General features: G+C 41.2%; 1 protein-coding gene across 1 annotated transcript in view; it reads right to left on the bottom strand.

The window, feature by feature from the left end:
* LOC127005909 (hexokinase-2-like) overlaps positions 1–10,117 on the bottom strand; it is a 44,106-nt gene extending 33,989 nt beyond the window's left edge. Inside the window, exon 1 of the mRNA XM_050875291.1 lies at positions 9,602–10,117. Within this exon, the coding sequence (XP_050731248.1) occupies positions 9,602–9,643 (42 nt within the window). The 5' untranslated portion in view covers positions 9,644–10,117. The remainder of the gene's footprint in view (positions 1–9,601) is intronic.
* Positions 10,118–17,714: the final 7,597 nt, after the last annotated feature.

Below are 17,714 nucleotides of genomic sequence, written 5' to 3'. Positions count from 1 at the left end.
TACGCAGGAAGCAGGAATCTGGTTTGTACCCGCGGTGATTTTAATATTCCTTCCTGAGTTACACCGTGACAAGCCTGAAAGATTAGAGACGTAGCCTAGTAGTATTAGAACAAGAAGTAAAAGGAGAAGAAAAAGAGGACGAAGAAGAAAGAAGAAAAAGAAGAAGAAGAAGAGGAGGAGGAACAAGAAATAGAAGAAGAAGAAGAGGAGGAGGAACAAAAAAATAGAAGAAGAAGAAAAGGAGGAGGAACAAGATACAGAAGAAGAATAGGAGGAGGAGGAGGAGGGACAAGAAATAGGAGAAGAAGAGGAGGAGGAACAAGAAATAGAAGAAGAGAAGGAGGAGGAACAAGAAATAGAAGATGAAGAGATATATTTCCTTCAAGGTATCTTTTGACATGTATTTCTCAGCAGACTCGAGTGTAGGTCATTTTATATATATATATATATATATATATATATATATATATATATATATATATATATATATATATATATATATATATATATATATATAGTTTTACTCTTGCTTTACTTTCCTTATGAATCACTACAAAGAAGACAGTGGTTCCCTTCCTTCCCTCAACCTCATTTTTAAAAGAAGATGATGTTTAAACTAATAATAATGACAAATGATTATGATGATTATGATGAAAATAAAAAAACAAGTGGTCAGTGGTTCCCTTTCTTTCCTCAACGGTTAATCATGCAACGATTTTAGATGATGATGATGATGATGATGATGATGATAATAAAGAATAGACGTGGAGCAGCAAGACGAGGGAGAGGACCTGACGAACCATTGACCTGAAACTGTGTCACTGGCTGGGTTGACAAGAGAGAGAGAGAGAGAGAGAGAGAGAGAGAGAGAGAGAGAGAGAGAGAGAGAGAGAGAGAGAGAGAGAGAGAGAGAGACCTAAAAATAAGGAAAACTAAGAGTAGAATAAGGTAGAAGAATAACAGGAGAATAAGACAAGGATAAAAAAAGAATAAGAATAAGAATAAAGGATTAACATCATGAAAAAAAGCATTGCGTCAAGACTCGAATACGGGAAAAAAAAGAGGGTAAAGGGTGTGTGTCTATATAAAGAAACCTATGAAGGGAGGGCGGTGGAAGAGGGATAGGCGGAGGATGAGGAGGAGGATCGAGACAGGCTCTCACAAGGTCAAGGTCAAGACGGGTAACTGCTGTAGGAGGCGGAAATCACACCCGAGTTATCATTCCGGTGTGAACTGATTCGCTAAACCCTGCAAAGAGGCCATTAAATAAATACAAACAACAGCGTGGAGAGCCATGAGTATATTGGCAGCCTGCAGGACGCATTTGGAATCGATAATGCAAGGTGAATGGGACAATGACACCATCACCGGCTAGTCTGGCGTATTGGAATGGTTGCGTAGTGTCGTGGGGTGGTGAGCGTGGTACCTTATCTAACGTGTATTACAGATGGGGTAACTGGGGAAGCCTATACTGAGGTGTGAGGCAAATGTGTGTCGCGCCAGGCGTCGATTTGGCAACCCTGTATGTCCTTCACGCGCTGGAGGTCGAAGAAAACGGAAACCTTACGTGTCCGCGGAGTAGGACGCTCATGGCTCTCTCAATACCGCGCGGGGTTTCGGTGGCAGAGAGGACGAACGAGGAACTGGATGGCGGACATGATATAGCACACGCAGAGATGAGAATTATAAGCATACACGAACTCAGGCTATTTATTTTTTTAAGTACTTGTCCCCTACCATTGTATCTTTTTAGTTTCATGGTGCTATGGCATGTTCCTCCCTTCTCCTTTGTTGTTTACTTGCAACAATAAACTATCAATCAATCAATCACTCATCCTGTACCCTGAAACCTGAAGTGAAATTGAGTTAAAAGCCATGCGCAAGCCTCAGGAAGTGCATGGTGGGTTGGTGGAATGTGGGCGGACATGATTTAGGGCGCGATGAGAAGAATTATATGCATACACGAATTCAGGTTACACTTATTTATCCTGTATCCTGAAACCTGAAGTGAAATTGAGTTAAAAGCCATGCGCAAGCCTCAGGAAGTGCACGTTGGGTTGGTGGAATGTGCTTCGTCATAAAATTACAAACATGTATCTTCTTTTTTTCTTTTTTTATATAAACAACATCAGGCTACGTTTATCCTGAATCCTGAACTGACACCAATTTCCATGCCGTGCGTACTCCTCAGGATATGCATGTTGGGTTAGTGGAATGTGCTTCAGTTTAAGATATTTAGAAACCATATATATTATTTTATACGGAATCTGGCTACGTTTACCCTGAATCCTGTACTGAAATCAAGTCGTGTCATGCGCAGTCCCCAGGAAATGCAATGTGTCGGTGGAATGTGCTGTCAGTCATGGATTTGTTAGTGGAAGCGAGCCTATGAGCCTATTACCACTGTTGCCACTACGAGGGAGGAATGCAGAGCTATAACACTTTCTAGTGGTGCCGAGGATAAAGATTACACCCCTTGCCAACTGTCAAAAGGGGATTAGAAGAACATATGTATTGGAAAGGAACCTGTTACCATTACCACTCTGCCACTACGGGTTAGGAATGCACCACTCATTCTAAAGTAGTGCCGAGGATAGAGATTACACCCCTTGCCAAACCCCTAGGTAAGCCGCTATAAAAAGGGGATAACAAGAACATATGTATTGAAAAGGAGCCTGTTACCATTACCACTCTACCACTACGGGTTAGGAATGCAGCACTCATTCTCTAGTGGTGCCGAGGATAAAGATTACGCCTCATACCAAATCCCTTCGTAAACCACTGTAAGACCGGGATCACAGAATTTATGTATCTACCATGGACAGTTGACGCATACCAACTATATAGCAGCAGTGTCCTGTTCATAGAAGAGCACATCAATAACCTTACTAATCAATTTATTACTGACTAACGAAGACCAGTGATCCGATCAATAACGGGGTCAAGCGCATTTTCTTCCTTCTTCCAGTGCTGTTCACGCGACGACTTGTTGATAATACAGTTTACTAATGATGGACGTAAGGAATGGTAAGAAGTTCGAGTATAAAAAAGCAGAAACTGTTGATAATACAGTCTAGGGATGAAGGTAAGAGATGATATGTTAGAGGGTAAGGAGTTCGAGTATAAAAAGTACAAACTGTTGATAATATAGTCTATGGATAAAGGGCAGGGATGATAGGGTAGAAGGTAAAAAGTTTCAAGTATAAAAAACTCAACTTCAAATCCTACCCATTCCCTCACACACACACACACACACACACACACACACATACATAAAAATAAACATCCCCTCCCACCCTATCCCTGCCAATTACACACACACACACGCACACACACACACGTACGCCTCGCACAGCACAGCCACCCTTACCACATGTCTTCGCTCTTTATATTCACTTACTTATTCACTATGTTCATTATTCATTTGCCAGAGGGACCGGGTACTTCATGAGGCCAGAACAAGGGTTGGCGGGGTTGGCTGAATCGTGGAGTGATCGTATCAGTCGATGTGGTGCCAATTCCAATAAAGTAAACTTGAATCGATAATGGGTCTGGCAGCGATGTTAAGTTTTCTAGCCGTTTGCAAAGGAACACCTGAACCAAAGACGCCGCCATACGTGTTTCCAAGTATCCATCTAATTTAGATCGGCAACTAAATTCGGGTCATTTTCAAAATTCGTGTCTCTAATAATTTTTTTTTTAGTAAAGATAGGTAAGGGTAACTATCAGCGTGGTAGTGATGCGACAGAAACTACGATCCACTATATAGTTTTGAACCAAAGTACCATTATCCATTTCCATAGTTCAGCATAATGGTATCGTGAGTGCTCAAACAGACGGACTCGGGCTTGTTACACTTTCTACAAGGCATCAAAGACTACAAAAGACTCTTACACATTTTCTGGCAGTTATAAGGGAGCTCACGAACCTAACTACTCTACGCAGCATATCATAATGGCTTCATGAGTGCCCAAACAGACGGGATCGAATTTGCTACATTTTCTACAAGGCACCAAAGACTATACAAAAGATTTTTACACATTTTCTAGCAGTGATAGGGGAGCTCACGAACCTAACTACTCTACGCAGCATATCATAATGGCTTCATGAGTGCCCAAACAGACGGGAGCGAATTTGGTACATTTTCTACAAGGCACCAAAGACTATACAAAAGATTTTTACACATTTTCTAGCAGTGATAGGGGAGCTCACGGACCTAACTCCACTACGCAACATATAATGACTTCGTGAGTGCTCAATCAAAAGGGCTCTAGTTTGTTACACATTCTACAAGGCACCAAAGACTATACATATGATTCTTACACATTATCTGGTAATGATAGGGGAGCTGAGGAGCCTAACTACACTAAGCAAGGCATTCCTGTAGTCTGATGCATTGTAGAAGAGCTAACAAACTGGAGAACTTCTTTGGGTTGGATGCCTACGAAGCCACAGGGATGAACTGTGGAACTGTCTATGTGGAGATTCGGCCAACTCCAGGGTATGACTCAACCAACCCCGCAGCTGTCCAAAATACCGCTGATGAATAAGTGTCATAAATCTCAGATATGATTGGTTATGAACTATATTTAACTACCCCCCCAAAAAAAATAATCGTGGCATAATCAATATTGCCAGCAGATCTAAGGGCCCTTGGTGGCTGCAATGAAAGGAAAACCCCGAAATGATTCCACCAACCCAGTTCTCTATCGGTCGTCATCTTGAAACGTCACGCAACCAATAAGAAAGAGCTGAAAGTTCAAAAGTTGGAAAATTTAGAGAAAAGCACAACGATACAGACCAGATAATGTAACCTAAACTAGGCAGTAATCTAGCTCCACTAAATCAGTAACCTAAAATTGCCACTCTATTGGGTAGACATTCGAAATTAGTATTTTAGCCCCATTAAATCAGCGACGCAGCCTCACCAAACCTGTGACTAGCACCGATGTTTCCAACGTCGCCAATGGTTTATTATCACTAAAATGTACGTGTTGGAATTTTCAAACCATTTTGGGGGTAGTCATTATTAAGTTACTGTAACAGTAAGCACCTTCATATAGTACTGGAATTGCTAGGAAGAACATTGAATCCTTGATAAGGAGCCCCTCTCCGTAACAAGTAATATTTAAATGATACGTGAGTTCCTATAAAATAAGAAGTTTTACTGAAACTTTTCAGTAGCATTAATATGTTTATATGGAAAAGGAATAAGGTATTTATCTTCGCTAGGAAGAGCTGATGGGATTCGTATTCTCCGCGTTCAGGTTCCAATCCATCGGGGTTTCCGAAGTATTGGACGCCGGATTTTCGGACTTCATATATATATATATATATATATATATATATATATATATATATATATATATATATATATATATATATATATATATATATACACACACACACACACACACACACACACACACATATATATATATATATATATATATATATATATATATATATATATATATTCTTATATATATATATATATATATATATATATATATATATATATATATATATATATATATATATATATATATATATATATATATATATATATATATATATATACTCGTAGATATATATATTTTTTTACAGTAAAGAATGCAGCTCAAGGGTGAAAAAATATAATAATGAAAAAAAGCCCGCTAAACACTGCCCCTATGAAAAAAAAGAGTTCAGAGGAGTGGCCAAAAGAGAAGTCCCTTTCTGTTATAATACTCATTGCATCAGCGTAGCCATGCTGCATCCTGAATTATGTCACCCATAAAATGTCGAGTGCATGTGACACACCAACAGTGATTTAAACTGATGAAGTTTTATTGGAAAAGAACACACACACACACACACACAAACACTTGTATTTTTGTTTAATTTGCCACTAAAAACACACAAAGGTCAGGACTGGCTGGTCTGAGTTGCCGGTCTTCTCCCATTGGTCGCTCAGGAAGGCGTGTCACGCCGCCCACAAGAATTGGCCAATCGGGCTAACCGCTTGGAAAAAACGTTGTGAAGTGGTTGCGCAACACGGATAACTGTCTGGACAGCAATGCTGAGGCTGGTTGCGTGCAGTCAAGGAAATTGCGAAAGAAAAGCACAATGAGATAGAATTGTTCTGCAGAAACGTGATACAGAGGCGGAACGCTGCTAGTTGCCTCGGCAACCTCGCCGTAAGAGCTGGACAATGGATGCCTGAAGCGGGGCTTGCGTCACGCACGGAGGGCAAAGGAAATGCTTGGCGCCTTATGGGAATGGAGGTTGAACTTGGGGTCAGGAAGAGTGTCGTCTTGCTGCCGTACGCTGCTTTCTCTTATGGTGCAGAGGCCTTGGTCCGGATGTTTGGAAACTACGACTCCTTTCTGACCACACACACACACACACACACACACACTGATCTGCTTATCTATTTATCTATCCATTTATAAAATAATCATCGGCAACAGCCTGCATCATTTATCTGCAGGACATTGGCCTCTCCAAAGCGCATGTTCATGTTTGTGTCTCTAGTTTTTAATTCCGATGTTAACGTTCCGTAAACTTCTTAATTTCCACGCCATCTGCTAAGCGGCCTCCCCTTGGGTCTTTCAATATAAATTATTTTCCAGTGTTTCACATTTTTTGCTCATCTGTTGTCCTCTCTCCTATATATTGCGTGTCCTAACCATTGACAATTTTTGTTTTTAATTGCCTTTGTCATATCATCTACTTCTGTTTATTCTCTTATCTATTATAATGATGCCCAGCATCCATCTCTCCATCCCTCTTCGGACACTTCTAAATTTCCTTTTTAGAGACTTGGTCAGCGTCCACGTCGTTGATACATATGTCACGATGGGGAGGACGCACTGACTGAAAACCCTTCGTTTCAAGCACAGGGGAAGACTTTAAAAAAGTTCCCTTGTTTTCCAAAAGCACTCAAGCACAAGCCATTTTCGTTCAGGTTCTAACGAAGGATTTATTTGTATCAGTGGTTTCTCGAGCTTCTCCTTGTGTCGATTTGAACAGGATTCTTAAATACAACATTAGTCTTCTCTCATTTATCTTTTAAGCCCCACTTGTTGATTCTCCCTCCTTAGTTCAGCCACATGCTGCGGCTCATCAATAGTCTCGCTAAAAAGAACAATGTCATCTGCAATTTGGTGATTACTTAAATATTCGCTTCCTATTATAATTCCTTTAATCTTTTTCCTGTCAATTTCTTTGTTGTGCTAATTTACCACGTATATAATTACCTCACAGCCACCCACATCCTCACACCACTCCCACCCCCCCTATGACCACCCCCACCGCCGCCAACGACAACAACAACATCAACACCTCTTACAAGAACAGTCACATGACCAAGATGAGCAAATTGTTACACAGAAGCGACGACAATAGCACCACCACCACCATCCCCAGCACCACCACCATCATAACCACCACCACCACCACCACCATCATCACCACCATCATCACCACCATCATCAACCACCACCACCAACAACAGCAACAAAAGAACAAAAACAAGAATTACTACAAGCACTACTACTACTACGACTACAATGACAAAAACAACAGTTATTACTAATATAACAACAGTAACTACAAAAATAATAACAGTAATAACAATAATATCACTAATAACAACAGTAAACATCATAATTTTGAACCTCAGTACTATCATCTCTAAAATCACTAATAAAATCATAAAATCACCATTGCAATACACGACCATCGAATACAGTCTTGGTGAGGTCTGGATTGCTTTGAAGGCCCAGTACGCCAAGGCAAGACTTCCGGGAGTTTTTATTTTTTTAATTTTTTTATCGGCGAATCTAATCTCGTAAGAGGACGTGGCGGGGCATGAATGTTAAATTAGATACCGGCTATGATAAGAACACCATGAATATGACGATAAGAAACGACTTATCTTGGAAATATTCATGAAACGGTGTCTCATGATTCGGTGACAGTTACGTGTATGGCTTGTTACATGAACGTACTAGATCTCTCTCTCTCTCTCTCTCTCTCTCTCTCTCTCTCTCTCTCTCTCTCTCTCACACACACACACAGATGCAAAAGAGTGTAGATAGATAGATAGATAGAAAAAAAAGAGAAAAGGTAAAAAAAAAAGAAAAAAAAGGAAACAAGAAGGAAAAAAGAAAAAGGAAATGAAGAAAAAGACGGAAAAACGAGAGAAAGAGAAAAAGAAAGTAAAAAAGATAAAGATAGAAAGAAAAAAAGGAGAGAGAGAGAGAGAGAGAGAGAGAGAGAGAGAGAGAGAGAGAGAGAGAGAGAGAGGTCACGCTTGTTAATTTATTCTGTTTTCCATGGCGACAATCTGTTTGGCGTTTTAATAAAAGATAAAAAAAAGAAAGAGGAGGCATGAACACCTTAGCAAAGAACAGGGTGGTCAATAAAACTTTGGAAAAAAAACAAACCTGTATATATATAAATTCCAGCAGCCTATCTCTTCATGCCTAGCCTACTAATATCTAGTCCTCTACTCCATTTACTCCTCCACTCCTCTTCTTACATGTCACTTCAAATAAGGAGACGTTGCAAAGGTATACCAGTGATCCCCAAAGTGTTAAGTGTGAAGTATATGAAGAAGGAGAATGAAGTGAGTGAGGGTGGAAGTGATTTTTTGACATGATAGGAGGCAGCTCTAAGGTAAAGGATTATCAAGACACCTCTCCCGAAATTGACCTCTCTTTCGGCAACTCCTCTGTACTCCGATCTTTTTGTAAGGGCAGTGATGAGCGGGCTGTTTTGTCTTCGTTTATTTGGGCCCCTGAACTGCTTCCTTTGCCGTTAAAAAATAAGAAAAGGAAGAGAAAGAGTTGACAAAAAATTCCTCTGGCGATGCTCCTGCAAATTGTTGATAGAGTAGCCTAGGTAGGGTCGAAATCAGCTGGAAAGGTGTCATCGTAGGGACATATTATGCGAGTTGTGGTTTTCCTTTTTCTTGAGGGAACTGAATATTTGAACAGTCACTCGCTGAATATTTGAACACTCACTTTTATTGGCCACATACACGCACCAAGGACAGACTAGCGTTGTTTTCCCTGTCAAATACACTTCTAGATATCTTTGTGGATTCTAGTTTTTCTTCAAGAACTAGTGTTACCTTATATAAAGCCCTACTAACGCATAAATCGACTGTGTTCTCACTTTCCCTGACTTAGGATACAATAAAACTTGAAAAATTCGACACAGGATTTTTACTGTTCCACATTATGCACCCGACTTTACTTCAATCTTTTACTTCGTTCTTCATTTCACTGACTTTGGACGAAATAAAACTTGAAAAATTCGACTCGGGATATATTTGTTACTATACCAGAGATGATATTATATTCAAACATGACGCTTCTGTATTCTTTTGTATAAATAAAGATCATCATGACAGGATAATTGTGTTAAACTACTTCAAATTATTATAATTTAGTATGTGTTCTTGTTTTAATATTGAAAGACGACGAAGACGATGACGATTACGGAAGTAGAACAAGTTAACTACTACTACTACTACTACTACTACTACTACTACTACTACTACTACTACTAAACAACTAATAACAACTAAACAACACTGAACAACACTTACGGTTTTCTTAGGACGTCGGCAGCAGCACAATACAAGCTTCATGGTGTGGAGCGCTTTGAGATTGTCGTACCGATGTAGGCCTATATTACGTAGCGGTGTTTCCTGAAGCGAACTGACTCTTATGTGGAAAGTAAATCAGTCGCTCTGGATTGAATGGACTTGCGTGGGCGAGCTCGTTCAAGAGACTGCAGTTAACGAGTGTGGAAGTGAGTGGTTCGGGTCACGGGAAAGAGGTGGCGTGGCAGCTTAGCACTCCCTCAAGGTGTATACTGATGCAGGTAACGCGTGGAGTTAGTTGCCTTTGTTGTTGTATCGACGGACAGAGGCGGGTTACAACTAGTACCGTGAAGTATGTATTGACTAGATCGACGACGCACGCGGAAGTAAGCTTGCGCGATATGAGAAAATGCGTTTAAAAGTTTATATATCTACAACTTGGTAAAGATCTGGACCACAATGCAGTCAGACGAGCCCCCCAACGACACGCCTCTTGAGCTGCCTGCGTTCGTCTCGCCACCGTGAGAGTGAGTGAGTGAGTGGCGAGGATGGCTGACTCCGAGGACGGCCCAAGGTGCTCTCACTCTCTCCTCACGATCATGTTGCTCGTAGGGAAACCTGGAAATTGCACGTTGGGATGGTACTAAGTATTCAGCGCATCAAGTGTGGACAAGGGCTATGGTAAAGAGTTTAGGTTTTCTTTTTTACAGCAAGGGAGACACCTCAAGGGCAAAAACTGAAAGCGATAAGAAAGCCCAATTGACGCTGCTCCCACACAAGCAAAATGAACGAGAGGCTAGAAGAGAGGTCAATTTCGGGAGGAGAGTCGTCTTGATGCTCTCTTGTTTCCTCTGTTTAGCGTAAAAAAATAGCCTCCGAGATATTTGGTACAGGGAAACATTTATATTTTTTGTACTTTTTGAGTGGGATAGTAATAATTATTCATCGCATTAAAATTTGTACAAGGGCTATGGAAGAAAGTTTAGTTGTTTCTTCTGTAGCATCAAAAGTGTAACCTGCGAGATAAACTATTTTCCTACAGAGAAACATCTATTTATTTTGTGTCGGGCTTTGGTAAATAGTCTTGTTCTTTCCTCTGTAGCATCGAAGGTAACCAAAATTAACTATTTGCTACAGATAAATAGGTAAAATTCGACTCGGGATATATTTGTTACTATACCAGAGAAGATATTGTATTCAAACATGACGCTTCTGTATTCTTTTGTATAAATAAAGATCATCATGACAGGATAATTGTGTTAAACTACTTCAAATTATTATAACTAAGTATGTGTTCTTGTTTTAATATTGAAAGACGACGAAGATGATGCTATTTTGTACTTTCTCGCATCTAGGACCAAAGAGCAATATGATAAATGGTTTGCCGCATACCGGAAGTAACGAGTTCAAACAATGCAGCAGACTAGAAATTTAATAAACTCTATATTTCAAGGGTGAGGGAAAGGCGGGGTGCGCGGGGTTGCAAGGCTCTCCCTACTCGTCCTTCAGTAGACCAGACCAGCAGAAAGACAGGAGCTTACTTTTCCTGTTTTCACTTTTTATTTCATACTTCACGGATTTAATTTCATAGCGTTAAGCTGCGTTAGAGCTCATGTAATAAAACCAGGACAAATTTAATGATGATGATTTAATGATGGCTTTTTTTTTTTTCATTGCAGGCTTTTTCTTCATTATTTTTTTTTTCCCTTGAATTTTTTTTTTTTACAACAAAGGAGGCAGCTCAAGGGCACAAAAAAAGGAAACAATAATAAAAAAAAGCCCGTTACTCGCTGCTCCTAAAAAAGAATCATAAGAGGTGGCCGAAAGAGAGGTCAATTTCGGGAGGAGAGGTGTCCTGACACCCTTCGCTTGAAAGAGTTCAAGTCGTAGGCAGGAGGAAATACAGATGAAGGAAGATTGTTCCAGAGTTTACCAGCGTGAGGGATGAAAGAGTGAAGATGCTGGTTAACTCTTGCATAAGGAGTTTGGACAGTATAGTTATGAGCATGAGTAGATAGTCGTGTGCAGCGGGGCCGCGGGAGGGGGGGAGGCATGCAGTTAGCAAGTTCAGAAGAGCAGTCAGCGTGGAAATATCGATAGAAGATAGAGAGGCAACATCGAGACGGAATTTAAGAGGTAGAAGACTATCAGTAGGAGGAGGAGAGCTGATGAGACGAAGAGCCTTAGACTCCACTCTGTCCAGAAGAGCTGTGTGAGTAGAGCCCCTCCACACGTGAGATGCATACTCCATACGAGGGCGGACAAGGCCACTGTATATGGATAGCAACTGCGCGGTGGAGAAGAACTGGCGGAGACGATACAGAACGCCCAACCTCGAGGAAGCTGATTTAGCGAGAGAGGAGATGTGAAGTTTCCAGTTGAGATTTTGAGTTAAGGATAGACCGAGGATGTTTAGTGTTGAAGATGGTGATAGCTGAGTGTTGTCGAAGAATAGGGGATAGGTGTTTGGAAGATTGTGTCGAGTTGATAGGTGGAGAAATTGAGTTTTTGAGGCATTGAAGGACACAAGGTTCCTTCTGCCCCAATCGGAAATGATAGCAAGGTCTGAGGTTAAGCGTTCTGCAGCCTCCAGTCTGGAGTCGTGTACTTCCTGTTGAGAGGGTCTTCTATTGGAAGAAGTTGAATAATGCAGAGTGGAGTCGTCGGCGTATGAGTGGACAGGACAGTTTGTTATGGAAAGAAGATCATTGATGAATAACAGGAAGGGAGTGGGTGATAGGACAGAGCCCTGTGGAACACCACTGTTGATAGGTTTAGGGGAAGAACAGTGACCGTCTACCACCGCAGAGATAGAACGGCCGGAAAGGAAACTGGAGATAAAGGAACAGAGAGAGGGATAGAATCCGAAAGAGAGCAGTTTAGAAAGCAAAGACTTGTGCCAGACTCTATCGAAGGCTTTCGATATGTCTAGCGCAACAGAAAGTTTCACCGAGACGGCTAAGAGAGGATGACCAAGAGTCAGTTAAGAGAGCAAGAAGATCGCCAGTAGAACGCCCCTTGCGGAACCCATACTGGCGATCAGATAGAAGGTTAGAAGTGGAAAGGTGCTTTTGAATCTTCTGGTTAAGGATTGATTCAAAAGCTTTAAATAGACAGGAAAGTAAAGCTATAGGGCGGTAGTTTGAGGGATTGGAACGGTCACCCTTCTTAGGCACAGGCTGTACAAAGGCATACTTCCAGCAGGAAGGAAAGGTAGATGTTGATAGGCAGAGATGAAAGAGTTTGACCAGGCAGGGTGTCAGCACGGAAGCACAGTCAGTGTCATCATCAGTCGACAGTGCATATCTTGTTATCACGTATCGTAGTCCTTTTAACTGCCCGATATACCCTAGCGTTGTCCATTAAATATCATCTGAAGGTTCGCAGCATCAAACAAAACAAAACATTTACCCCGAAAGACTGGTAAACGATTTCTTATATAATCTTGTGTGTACTCGATAAATTGAAATGTATGCAATGTGTGAAATGAATGTATGGAATCTGTATGCATGGTTTAGGTGGAAGGAAATGTAAGGAGGGAGAGAAAGAGGAGGAGGAAGTAAAAAATAAAATAAAACATGGGAGGCGAGAGAGCCATGCAAGTCACGTCGCGTATAATTCCTGCCTGCATGATTTTGATTTTAATGAACCATGGACATGTTCTGAATAACTGGCTTACGATGATCCTTAAATAATGTCTTATCTATATCCGTTTGCTTGTATTTAGTTTTTGTTGTTAATTTTTGCACTTGTTTAATTTTCGTCACAAATTTCCAAGTCAAACGAAGATTCTTATATAATGTCTTATCTATTGCTTCCTCTACTCTAAAACAAAGTCAATATCAATTCCATTTTCCTTTTTTTCCTCTTTAGTTCATACTTAACGCATTCAATTTCATACTGTTAAGCTGTGTCAGTAAACATGCTATTAAACTAGTACAAATTTGATGATACTAAGTGAATGTCTAACAGCTTTTCTTCAACCTTTGTTTTTGCTCTTTATCAAGTCCCTAGCAACACTTGTAACCATGCCAGCAAACTTTCTTATATACAATTATCAGTGATCCGCCGACGTAGTACTCAGGAAATGCTATCAGCTCGTGACAGCCGCAAAAAAATACAAATTAAAATAGATAAGACATCATATAAGAATCTTCGTCTGACTTGGAAATTTGTGACGAAAATTAAACAAATGTAAAAATTAACAACAAAAACTAAATACAAGCAAACGAAAATAGATAAGACATTATTTAAGGATCTTCGTAAGCCAGTTATTCAGAACATGTCCATGGTTCATTAAAATCAAAATCATGAAGGCAGGAATTGTACCCGACGTGACTTGCATGGCTCTCCCGCCTCCCATGTTTTATTTTATTTTTTACTTCCTCCTCCTCTTTCTCTCCCTCCTTACCCTTCCACCTAAACCATGCATACAGATTCCATACATTCATTTCACACATTGCATACATTTCAATTTATCGAGTACATACAAGATTATATAAGAAATCGTTTACCAGTCTTTCGGGGTAAATGTTTTGTTTTGTTTGATGCTGCGAACCTTCAGATGATATTTAATGGACAACGCTAAGGTATATCGGGCAGATAAAAGGACTATGATACGTGATAACAAGATTTGCACTGTCGACTGATGATGACACTGATGAGTAATAAAAATCGCAGCATAGCAAAGATCAAAGCAAACTTGTGTGGGCTGCTTACATAACTCACACTAAACAGCCCTCTGCAGCCCTCCTAACAGCGTCAAATAAATATACTTTGCTTGCCTGTTGATGCCTTGGAAGGGTTTGAGGACGGGGGGTGAGGTACAATGCGGGTATGTGTGCTCTTAGTAACAGTACCTACCTCGCCTGCATGCCCTGAGCTCAAACACTGGACTCAATTTTAGCCGGTTCGCATTTCGTGTACTCATTTTTATTTATTTCTCTAACTCATATCTCAAGCATTTATCTGTAGTCGCGCCAATGGTATGTCGCGCCTTTGAAGGGCAAATGTATGTAGTCGCGCTTATGGCGTGTCGCGATGAAGGGCAAATGTATGTAGTCGCGCCAATGGTATGTCGCGCCTGTGAAGGGCAAATGTATGTAGTCGCGCCAATGGTATGTCGCGATGAAGGGCAAATGTATGTAGTCGCGCCTATGGTATGTCGCGATGAAGGGCAAATGTATGTAGTCGCGCCTATGGTATGTCGCGCCTAAGAAGGCCATATGTATGGAGGGTATGAATGTAGAATATTAGAGATAGAGCGGGGTGCCCCGAGCAAGTTGTCGGGGCGCCCCGGCATGTTGTTTACAGTGCCAAAAAGGCATAGATAAGGAGGGCCTCATGGTTGACCCTAGGGTCAAATGAGGGGTCATAGAGAGGTTCGCCTCGGGCGGGAGGAGAGACGGGAGTGAGACGGCGTCAGGGGAGGGCGGCCGAGTTCCCGTCTCCCACGGCTGACGAGAAAGAGAGGAGCTGCAAAGGCTGTCATTAGACCCTCAATGTCGTGAGTTTAAGAGTGCATTGTTAATGATCTGTTAGGATAAGGTGACAAATTTGGTATACTCGATGTGTCTGTATCAATTATCTGTTATGCTGTGTCGTGTGCTGTATGATTAAGTGAATGTATCGCTTATCCCGCAGGTAAACCGCATTAAAGCGAGTGTGCGACAAGGTCTTGTGTGATTAATCGTGCTCCAGTCGCAATATCGACTACACTATCTTTTGTATGTTTGCTGATCTTTCCCCAAGCTTCTCAGTATCTTACAAGCACTAGTCCTAATACCCTTTCCTTTACATTCTTTACCTTCATATCAACTAGCTCATTGACGTTGCAAGTTTGAGTTTTAGCACAATAGGTCTCGTATCTCATGCACTCCTCTCTAATTTGCTTTTCGATCCTTCCCCAAGCTTCTCAGTATCATATAAGTATTTTCTACGGTCTCATACTTCAAGCATTCATCTTTTATTCATTTCTCGCTCTTTCCTCAAGCTTCTCAGTATCTTACAAGTATTTTCCTCGTTACGTTTTGTTTTTTTGCCCTTGAACTGCCTCCCTTGCTGTTAAAGAAAATAATACAATACAGCTTCAGTCTACATGGTTCGCAAATATTTCTGGCACATCGTCGGTTTGGGGAGTAAAATATATAACAATTACAAACTTTTGAGTGAGAGGCAATGCAGTCTGCCTTCCCATAGTTGTCCCGTGAAAGGTATGGTGTTTGCTGAGGTGTTTGTTGCCGAGTGTTCAGTGTGCTCCAGTGTTTCGCATGCAAGGCTCACACAGGAAGGGTCCGGTTCAAACTGCCAAAAATAAGTCACGTGCTGTCCATCTCCTCTAATTCCTATATTGCTAGGACGGTCACACACACACACACACACACACACACGCATACACAATCTCTTCTTCCTCCTCTTCATCCTTCAAACACACGCACACACACACACACACACACACACACAAACACACACATCATCTCTCCTCTTTTTCCTCTTTCATCATGCAATCACACACACACACACACACACACACACACACACACACTCTCTCTCTCTCTTCTTCCTCTTCATCCTTCACACACACACACACACACACACACACACACACACACACATCATCGCTCCTCTTCTTCCTCTTTTATCCTGCAAGCACACACACACACACACACACACACACACACACACACACACACACACACACACTTACCATCCTACAGTTAATGAATAGCGGTAGTAAATAGTCCATTATCTGTGGGTAAAAGTTCAGGTAACTAAATAGTACTACAACGGCCTTCTGGGATCCAGTGGCAAATTCATTGTAATAGATCATCTTCAAAGTAGATTATTTCAGTAAAAGGGACAGTTAAAGAGAATAAACAAAGGAAAAAACAAACTAGCCCGCTAAGCGTGGCTGCTGTCAAAGCCAATTGAGTTGATTGGGCAGAAGAGGTCAATTTCGGGGAGGAGAGGTGTCTTCATACTTCCCTCTTGAAAGAGTTGAAGTCATAAGCAGGAGGAAATACAAACGAAGGCAGGCTGTTTCAGAGTTCAATAGCGAAAGGGATGAAAGAATGAACACGCTGATCAACTCTTGCATAAGGGATGTGGATAGCATGGTGATTATAGCTATAGATTAGAGAGTCGAGTACAATGATGCCGCGGGAAAGGCGGAGGTATGCAGTTATCAAGTTCAGAAGAGCAGTCGGTATAAAAATATCGATAGAAGATAGAGAGGCAACATTGCGGTGGAGTTTGAGAGGTAAAAGACTGTAAATAAGAGGAGGGGAGGGGGAGGAAAGGAGGGCATTTGACTATACTAAAGGGTTGTATGTTGATCTTCCCCTCACACAGCCCTTTAGGACAGCAAAGGCTCCGTCTCATTAACTCTCCTTCTCATGAGATGCATATTTCGTGTCTACATTGTTTCAATAGAAACGCTCTTGACAACATCAATTTACTTTTACTTTTGACTTCATTCATATTTTATTTATTTGAGATTCATTTTCATTTTTCAAGCACTTGAATGTATATTTATTTTGCTATCTCTTTCGCTGACAGACATAAAATTAACTCCAAAGGTTAAAACTAATGATCCCTCGGTAGCTAATTGGGTTAAAACCTACTTCTCTTCTCAAGGACGTTTGATAATCTTAATCTGATGATACGAAGCTTTACTATGCACATAAGACAAGCGTGTGGCGCACAGTACACACTCGCACAGTACTGAACGATCCGGCCCGACTCTTAAATAATTACTGGTCCCACTTGCAACCTTCCCAGCGGTCACTTTCACACACACACACACACCGGCCTTGTCTCGCGGAGGATCCTGTTACGAGGGAGGTGGCGTCGTGAAGGTCGCGGGGGCTTGTTGTGGTGTGGTGGCCCGCTAGGTGGATGGCTGGCTGCCGGCGGGAAGGCTATTGCGTCGCCTCTTTATAACACCACTTTACTATAGCTGGCGCTGCTGGTGATGGTGGTTTAGAAGTTAATTTAGCAGTCATTCGGATGGAGAAGTGTCTAGGAGGAAATACATACGAAGGAAGGCTGTTTCAGAGTGCACCAGCGAAAGGGATGAAGGAATGAAGATGCTCGAAAACTCTTACATAATGGATCT

Source organism: Eriocheir sinensis, chromosome 31 (genome assembly GCF_024679095.1).
Source record: "Eriocheir sinensis breed Jianghai 21 chromosome 31, ASM2467909v1, whole genome shotgun sequence".
NCBI classification, from domain to species: domain Eukaryota; kingdom Metazoa; phylum Arthropoda; class Malacostraca; order Decapoda; family Varunidae; genus Eriocheir; species Eriocheir sinensis.
The sequence above is the reverse complement of the archived record's forward strand: the minus strand, read 5'-3'. Positions and strand labels throughout refer to the sequence as shown.